The sequence below is a fragment of the Vulpes vulpes genome, chromosome 1 (genome assembly GCF_048418805.1).
Source record: "Vulpes vulpes isolate BD-2025 chromosome 1, VulVul3, whole genome shotgun sequence".
Taxonomy (NCBI): domain Eukaryota; kingdom Metazoa; phylum Chordata; class Mammalia; order Carnivora; family Canidae; genus Vulpes; species Vulpes vulpes.
In genome coordinates this window covers 183,956,636-183,965,777 of record NC_132780.1, presented here as the reverse complement: position 1 = coordinate 183,965,777, position 9,142 = coordinate 183,956,636, and the positions used below count along the sequence as shown (strand labels likewise).

Below are 9,142 nucleotides of genomic sequence, written 5' to 3'. Positions count from 1 at the left end.
ACATTTTATTTATTTATTCATAGAGACACACACTGAGAGAGAGAGAGAGAGGCAGAGACCCAGGCAGAGGGAGAGGCAGGCTCCGCGCAGGGAGCCCGACGCGGGGCTCGATCCCGGGCCCGCAGGACCGCGCCGTGGGCCGCAGGCAGGTGCCGCCCGGGCTGGGAACGGGCACTTGGTTTCACTTTGGCTCTTCTCCGGCCGCCCAAGGCCAGTTCCCGGGCCGCAGTCTCAGCGAGCGCGCGCGGCAGCCACGGGCCTGGCTCTGCCCCAGAGCTCCCCGCCCGAGCGCCTGCCTCTGCGGGGCCGCGGGCCCGGGGCAGGACGCGCTGCCTCCCACACAGCCTGGGCCGAGGCGAGCCGCGCGCCCTCCCGACCGCTGGGGGGCGCGCGGGGGCGCGTTGGGCCTCCGCTCTTCCGGCGCGTGGCCGGGGTCGGGCCGCAGCGCGCATGCTCGGAGCGTCCGCGAGGTCGCCGGCGCGCGCTGGCCCACGTGCGGCGGCCCCGGAGGACGTCATGCGGTGAGGAGATGGGGGCCGCCGCGGCTCGCGCGCTCCGCAATTTCAACCTGGAGAACCGGGCGGAACGGGAAATCAGCAGGATGAAGCCGTCGCCCGCGCCCAGGCACCCGTCCACCAAGAGCTTCCTGCGGGAGCAGATGAGCCGTAAGCGGTGGCAGGGCGCGTCCGTTCCCCCCCCCCCCCCCCGCCGGGGCCGGCTGGGCGGGCTCCGCGCGGGGGTGACCCGGGGCGGCGGCGGGGACTCGGCTGCCCGGCGCGGAAAGGCGGGACCCCAGGCCCGTGACCTTGGGGGAGGCCCGTTGCCCTTGCCGCGGAGCGACGGCCCCGCCCACGTCGTGGTTCTGCAGGTGCAGGTGCGGGTGCAGGTGCGGGTGCAGGTGCGGGTGCAGGTGCAGGTGCGACCCGGGCCACCCCTGTATCTTCCCCGCCTACCGACCTGCTGCGGGGAATCGGAAGCGGAAGGGGCCTGGGGCCCTGGAAGTGTCCCCTTCGGGGTGTTCGCAGAGCGAGGCGCGCCGAGCCTGACCTGGCATCTTGATCTGCGCGCACAGCACCTGGCGTGTTGTCCCAGTGCCTCTTGATCAAGCAACAAACTCAAAGGGATTCTCTCCTGTTAGGCGTTAGGAGCTGGGAGGAAATTTTCTCTGGTTTTAATACTGTGACCTGCTTCTTCTGTCCTTAGAGCATCCAGAAATTAAGGAGGAAATCGACAGGAAAGATGACAAACTGCTGTCGTTACTAAGAGATGTGTATGTTGATTCCAGAGATCCTGCGTCTTCTCTGCAGGTAACGTGTGTTTTAATTCAGCAGGTAAGGGGATCCCTCGGTGGCTCAGCGGTTTAGCGCCGCCTTCAGCCCAGGGCCTGACCCTGGAGACCCCGGATCGACTCCCACGTCGGGCTCCCTGCATGGAGCCTGCGTCTCCCTCTGCCTATGTCTCTGCCTCTCCTTCTCTCTCTTTGTGCGTCTCTCATGCATAAATAAATAAAATCTTTAAAAAATAATAATTCAGCAGGTTAAGTAATTTAACCCCTTTGTGCCCCAGGAAAACGACCAGGAGACCTGTGGTAGGTAGTAAAAGAGACTGAATGCTCTGCACATGTAAAACTGTCAGTGTAGTTGTGACCAGATTACAGTGTGTTGGGGAAACTTAAGTGTAGGGTAATATTATTTCACAGTTTATAGGATCTGGTACAGTAATTTTGGTGGTTGTCATTTGAATCACTGAAGAAGAGCTTTAATAACTATTTTCTCAGCCTTAGCGGATTGAATTTTGTTGCCATCTGTGGGATTCCTTTAGTGTTGTGTTGTCGGTGTTGTTTTTTTTTTTTTTTTTTTAAGATATTCAGATAGGAAATGTGAAAATTGGGGGCCTACAGAACACATTGGAAATAGGAACCTATATATAAATCCATATATAAATGTCAGGCACAAGTGCTTTGTGTATAGTTGTGAGCAAAGCAGACCCAGTCCTTGCTCTTGGTGCTCAGAATATTGTGAGGGACGCAGACAAACAAATGAGCAACCATAAGTACATAGTTACTAATAGGTCTGTGAAGGAAAAGTAGAGACACTGTAAGCGTATCATAGGGACCTGTTTGTGTTTGGTCCTTGGTCCGGGTGGTTTGAGAAAGTGACATTCAAGCTCCTGCCTGAAAGATGAGTCTGAGTTAACTAGATGAGTTTGTTGGGGCAGGAAGGTCCTAAGTTGGGGGGAGAGTATGATTAAAGGGGAGAGAAGTGCCATTGACAATTCCCAGATTTCTTTCCATTCTAAAATTCTCTGATACCCTCTCTGTCTAGATAGGCAATACTGTTTGCACAGATACACTTATTAATATAATTTTCATTAGATAAGTGAAATAAAATTCATGTAAAATAAGGTCTGTGAATTGTTACACGTAATACCAATTATAGGGCTCATTTATCACCAGATGTTCCCATAAAAAAAATAGAAGGGTTGATGTTCATGTTCTTAGTGTTGAGTACTTCCATCAATAACAGGTGTTGAATAATACTTCCAACTGTTGTTTATCTCATGCTGTATTAAATCATGCATTCAAAAATTGGCCCTTGGGGAGTGAAAAAAATTTAGCAGTTTTTATGAATACAGTTACATAGATACAATACATAAAGAGATACACAATGGTATTAAAATTTTGGGTGGGAGGGCAGCCCGGATGGCTCAGCGGTTTAGTGCCACCTTCAGCCCAGGCCCTGATCCTGGACCCGGGATCGAGTCCCACATCAGGCTCCCTGCATGGGGCCTGCTTATGTCTCTGCCTCTCTCTCTCTCTCTCTCTCTCTCTCTCTCTCTCTCTTTCTCTCTCATGAATAAATAAAACCTTAAAAAAATTTTTTATGGGGGTATTAGGATATTAGGAAAAGACTAAAATGACTTGGGGGGAATGGCGTGAAAAAAATGCTAAAGTGTACCTATTTATGTTTTGTCCGTTTTTCTCTTTTGGGTAGTTCCTAGTTTTCTTAATGATTTGTGAAGTCTTGAAACATAACTGATATCATATATCAAATAATTTATTTTTGTGTGGCTTTTTTAACTGCTGCTGAGAATTCTGTCAAACATGTTAACCTTTTTGCTTTTCATCGTATTGGAAGTCTGGACTCCCTCTAACATAAAGACGGTATTCTGTATTTCCTTGTCGTACTTTTACAACTGTGTGTTTTATATTAAAATCTTTATTTGACAATAAGTGTAGTGTTTGGTGTATGGAGATCTTTTTTTTTAAGATTTTATTTATTTATTCAGATTTTATTTTATTTGTTAAATTATTAAGTTATTTATTTTATTTATTTATTCAGAGAGAGAGAGAGAGAGACATGCAGAAGGAGAAGCAGGCTTCTTGCAGGGAGCTTGATAATGGGACTCGATCCTAGGACCCTGGGATCACGCCCTGAGCTGAAGGCAGATGCTCAACCGCTGAGCCACCCAGGCGTCCAGGAGATCTTTTCAACTGGATGGTCAGGTGTCTAAATATAACTTACAGAATAACCCAGTGTTTTCTCCACTCCCTTAAAATGCTAATACATACAAGTCTTGATGGATTTACCAATTCTAGTTATTCTTCTATTCTTACAGTAGGGTCATATTTTATTAATGGAGCTTTGTAATGATAGTTGTTATGACTCTCCCCCCCCCCCCCCCCCCCCGAAGGTTTCATGGCTTTTGTCTCACTTTTTTTTTCCAGATGAACTGTCAGGTGCTTTAATCAATTAATCAAAAATATTTATTTATTTATTTGTTTGTTTATTTATTTATTTGAGAGAGAGCACATGTGCAGAGTATGGTGGGATTCTGAAGCAGACTCCCCACTGGGCACAGAGCTCTATGCAGGGCTCATCTCACAACCCTGAGATTATGACCTGAGCCGAAATCAAGAGTCAGATGCTTAACTGACTGAGCCATCCAGGTGCCCCTTAAATTGTCCGGTTCTTTAATAAGTCTGATTTGGATTTTGAGCATAATTAATGGGAATGTATAAATTAATTTGAGAATTAATGTCTTTGTATTATTTAGTCTTTGGGGGATAGAGGGAAAGCTGTTACTCGGGGATCTTTGTTTTTTCCACCCTAAATTTTTAAACTATTTATTGCCAATATGTCAGAAAGCAAATGATTTTTGTATTGCAGCTTCCACATTGCTAAGTTATTATTTCTGTTGGTTTTTCATTGATTCTGTTATTTTTTGAAGATAATCCTGTATCATCAGCATAGAATTACAGTTTGCCTTTCTAATATTTATAGTACTTCTCATTATGTTTGTAACATTAACATAGCAGTAGAAGTTGGTAGTCTCTCCTATTCTTCCTTTACATTGGGTGTCTCTAATGTTTTAGCATTTTTATAATAAAATGATAAGGTTTCTGATTTAAAAATACTTCTCTCACATTTGAGACTTTAAAATTTTCAATTTGCTAAGAGTTTGTTTTTAATCAAGAGGATGTTGAATTTTACCAAGCATTTTTTCAGTGTCATAATAATTTCAGTATTTAATTTTAATCTGAAGTGAATTTTGAATAACAATTTATATGGAGTGAAAGAACGATTACCTGGGAAAATAAGATTAAGAGAAGCTATGAGTATTGGAAAGTGAAGAAGTTGGGAAGAGTGTTTCAAACCAAAGTTACAGTGTAAAAGTAGAAGAATATATGATACCTTTGGACAACAGAGTTGATTACAGTTAGGGGAAAGTGTGAGCAATACATTTGGGAGAAATAAGATAAGATGGAGGTAATAAGGACCCAATCATGAAGGTCCTTATTTGTCTTTCTTAGGAATTTGGGTTTTATCTTGAGGACAATGGGAAGTCCTTGAGGTTTATGTCCGATTGGCTTCATAATAGGCTGAGAAGGGGGAAATGCGCTTTATATAGTCAAAGGAGACGAGTTGAGAGGTTTTTGTAGTAGTTCCTACAAGAGACATTAGCTTTGAGAAGGGTGATGTAGTGATGGGGAGAGAAGTGAATGGGTTCAAGAGGGACTTAGGAGTCACTATCAATAGTATTTGGTCATTGATTGTGAGGGAGAGGGAGATGTCAAGTATAACTAAGCTTTAAGTTTAAACTAAGCTTTAAGTTTTGGAATGGGATATGGAGAGAAGTGATAATTGGTCACTGAGAGAATATGGGGATAGAATTGAATTTTCAGAGGAAAGAGGTAAGTTCAGTTTTAGGTATATTGATTTTGAGGTTCTTAATTTTTTTTCTTTTTTAAAGTTTATTTTAGAAAGAGCATATGTGCACACACATATGCAAGCAGGGGGAGGGGCAGAGAGAAAATCCTCCAACACACACCCTGCTGACTCAGACCTCCTTAACACAGGGCTGGATCTCACAACCCTGAGATCACAACCCGAGCCAAAATCAAGAGTTAGATGCTCAACTGACTGATCCATCCAGGCACCCCATTGAGGTGCTTGTAGATTATGCAAGTAAAGGTGCCAATTAGGCATTTGGGAATTTAGATCTGTAAGTAAGGAGAAAGGTCTAGGTTTGAGATCAGCTTTGAAAATTATTAACATGTAGGTAGTAATGAAGTCCAAAGGGTATGTGGGATTACTTCAGTAGAATGTGAAGAGTAAAAAGAGGGCCTGGATCAGAATTTGGAGCATGCTAACCTTCCGGGGGCAGTTGAAAGGAAACAGTCTACAAGAACAAGGAACCGTGGAGAGACAGAAAACTGGGGAAAGGGATGGCATGGAAACCAAGGGGAAAGACTAGTATGGGTGTGTTGGAGTGGTTAACAGCATCAGATGGTGTAGTAAGTTCAAATAAAGCCTGAAAAGTGTCCTCGGTATGAAGATCTGATCCTCTAACCTTGGATCCAAGATCACAAATAATATCTTTAAAGCTTAACTAAGATGGGGAAACTGGCCATAAAAGGAAGTGTTGGTTCAGGTTTGGTGGGTGTCTTTAAAAGGTAATGACTATGGCATGTTTATAATTTGACCATACAGCAGCAGTAGGCAGGATGCGGTTGAAAGAAAAAGGAAAAGGGAATGATTGGCATGGTCAAGTAATGAAAGATATACAGAGTACAGTGCAAGGATTACACTTGGTTGGGACAGACAGATGGAAAGATGGGTATGCATAGGTTTTATGTTTGTTGGGATATTGGAAATATAAGTTTATTTTATTTTTTTTTATTTTTTGTTTTTTTAATTTTATTTATTTATTCATAACAGATACACAGAGAGAGAGAGGCAGAGACACAGGCAGAGGGAGAAGCGGGCTCCATGCAGGAAGCCTGACGTGCGACTCAATCCAGGGTCCCCAATATCACACCCCAGGCTGAAGGTGGCGCTAAACTGCTGGGCCACCGGGGCTCCCCAGTTTATTTTTTTTTTAAAGAGTGAAGATATCTAGCAATATTTGAATTCATTTAAAGTATTTGGAGACATTGAATATGAAGTACAAAACTAGGAAATGGGAGTGGAAGTAATTGAGTAAGCTCTTAGGGCAATATCAGAATTCTGCCCTTGTAAAAAAACAGTTTTAATCTAATCAAATTGTCTTTATTCTTTAATATGTATGAAATAATGAGGTGAGTGGATGATATGCATTGAATTGTTATGTTCCGAACTACCTAGATTTCTTGATGATTGAGCTATAGTTATGTATAGTTAATGTAATGGCAGTGTGCCAAAAGCACCATCGAATTATGTGTCATTGTAATGAGAAAATGTAGTTTGAAGAAGCATGTGTAGTATTTATTTGAAGAAGTATAGTGGAGATTTGAGAACTGTGAAAATAGATGTCTAATTTTTTCTCTCATCTTGAAAGCCTTTTCTTTTTGCTTTTGTTTTTTGATACTAGGTAAAAGATGCTGCAACACGTCAAGAGCCAAAGGAGTTGAGATTGGTAAAAGGCCATGACTTTAGCATGATGAATATTAAGAACATTCCCAAAGGCAAAATTTCTATTGTAGAGGCATTGACACTTCTCAATAATCATAAACTTTATCCAGAAACATGGACTGCTGAGAAAATAGCAGAAGAATACTATTTAGAACAAAAAGATGTAAAATCCCTTCTCAAATACTTTGTCACTTTTGAAGTCAAAATCTGCCCTCCTGAAGACAAGAAAGCAATATCATCAAAATGAAGAAAATTTTGAAATTATTTTTCCTACATGTACTCCCATTCGCGTGACCTGTTTTCAGCATGTTAAATTATACAAATTATTGAATGTTTAAAGCTCCCTTCTTGGGAAAGCGTACTATTTATGGGGCTTTGCTGAATTTTCAGGATTGCTGATAGAATGAATTTTGTTTTGTTTTAAAGTTTAATTTAGTTTATGCATATGTTTATATGTAATATCAGCAAGACTAATCAGCACATATCTAAATTTATTATAAATAAAAAACTTAAAGTGTAATTTTAGGCACATCATATATCATCAGCTTTTAGATTGGTCATAGGACCTCTTGGGAAATGTCCTGAATCTCTCATTTAACAAAGTTTTGCCGTCCAATTTAGGTGATTAATTTATTTCTTCTAGTTTATTTATGGAATTGTGAAAGTAAGAGTTTTCCTAATTCTTATGACTGATATTTTCTTACAAGGGAAAGGGAGACTGACTTACAAGGGAAGGGTATAACAGTATATCCCAAATGAAAGCAGACAGGAAAGTGCTATAAAATCAATAGAATATTTTATTATTATAGAGAATAAAAGGACTTTTCTTGTTTTGAACTGTTTTATTTTTATATGGAATAACTTCTTAAAATTATAAAAAGGAATTGGTATTTACAAAATTTTAGCAATCTCTGTTTTGATAGATAGATCCAAAAGCTTTCAGAGAGGCACGCAGTCGTGGGAGCTAACAAAAAAGTAACATCTCTGGATTTAATATAGAAATACAAGAAATTGTGAAGAAGGGTTAAATCAGAGAACCATGGTAAATGAAATTTAGTGACAAATTATATATAGGTTTTCTAATTTAAATGCTGGTTGGAAGGAGAAAGGAAAAAAATTGCAAGAAGAAACTTAAAATTTGATCACAGGAAGGGACCTGGGAAGTTGCTGCTTCATCCATTGAACTAACTTATGAGTACGATGTGTACCAACCAGTACTATGGTCTTGAGTGAGATTCTGTAAGTTTAGCTGTGTCATATTACCACCTGTGAGATCTCAGGTAGATTGTGTAACTTCTTTGAGACGGAATTTCCCATATAAAATGAGTATAATGCTGCCTTATATAAATCTAATAGTTATTGTGAAGATAAATGATAATAAAGGACTGAACAAATAGGACTTACCTTTTGCAGTTAACAGCAGGGCTGGGGAAGTTTCATGACCTGTTTAGGATTATTGTCTAGTTTTTGCCTTAGCTGGGCCCAGAATCTAGGTTTTCAGATTCCTAGTGGTATGTTTTTTTCTGCTATGCTATAAAGAGAAGCACATTTTAAAAGAGCAGAAAGTGCAAGTTGTAGAAATATTAGAGAATGTGATAAGAAAAATTCCAAGTTGTCTGTGTCTTTCTGAAGGAAGACAGACATTCACTACTTTCCAGGGATTCCTCTGGAAATGGTATGGGAGATGCAGAGGATTTCAGCATATGTTGGAATGAAGCATTTGCAATGCTGAGAAGGGAAAAATAGACTGAGATGGGAATTTTTAAACTTGTTTTCAGCTGCAGTTCCTTTATGTGAATAAACTGTACTTTGTTTATGGTTCAAAACAGTAGTCCTTTTAAGAAAACAAGAACTATATAGAATTGCGTTTTAAAACTGAAACCCGTCATCAAAACTGTTTTCCTTTATCAAGTAAAGGTCAGTACTTGAATTAATAAGATTGCTATTTCTGAGCCATCTTCCCTATTCAGATCTACACTGTGGTTGGGTGTTGGTAAATCTGGCTGTTATATGGTGTCACATGATAAAGTAAAGTACTTCCCAAATCTTTCAGTGGCTTCCTGCTGTTTTTTATTGTATGTACGAGAGTGCTTTGTTAGTGGTGTCACAGAAAGCATGGAGTTTAGATTCAGAAAATGATGTCGACTTTGGCATCACCATTAGTCACATGATCTTGGAAGTAAAGTGGGTAATAATTGATGACAAATTAAAAGCAATGACTGTGCTAAGGCACTGACCTCAGCCTTTTA

General features: G+C 41.2%; 1 protein-coding gene across 2 annotated transcripts; it reads left to right on the top strand.

The window, feature by feature from the left end:
- Nucleotides 1–417: 417 nt before the first annotated feature.
- NDUFAF4 (NADH:ubiquinone oxidoreductase complex assembly factor 4) lies at nucleotides 418–8,942 on the top strand. Of its 2 annotated transcripts, none has more exons than XM_072737708.1 (3): nucleotides 418–665; nucleotides 1,204–1,307; nucleotides 6,853–8,942. In XM_072737708.1, the coding sequence occupies exons 1-3, from the start codon at nucleotides 530–532 to the stop codon at nucleotides 7,138–7,140; spliced, it is 528 nt and encodes a 175-aa protein (XP_072593809.1). In that variant the 5' UTR covers nucleotides 418–529; the 3' UTR covers nucleotides 7,141–8,942. The 2 variants fall into 2 exon arrangements, with proteins under 2 accessions (XP_072593809.1, XP_072593805.1); XM_072737704.1 differs by having other exon boundaries at nucleotides 451–665; nucleotides 1,204–1,331.
- Nucleotides 8,943–9,142: the final 200 nt, after the last annotated feature.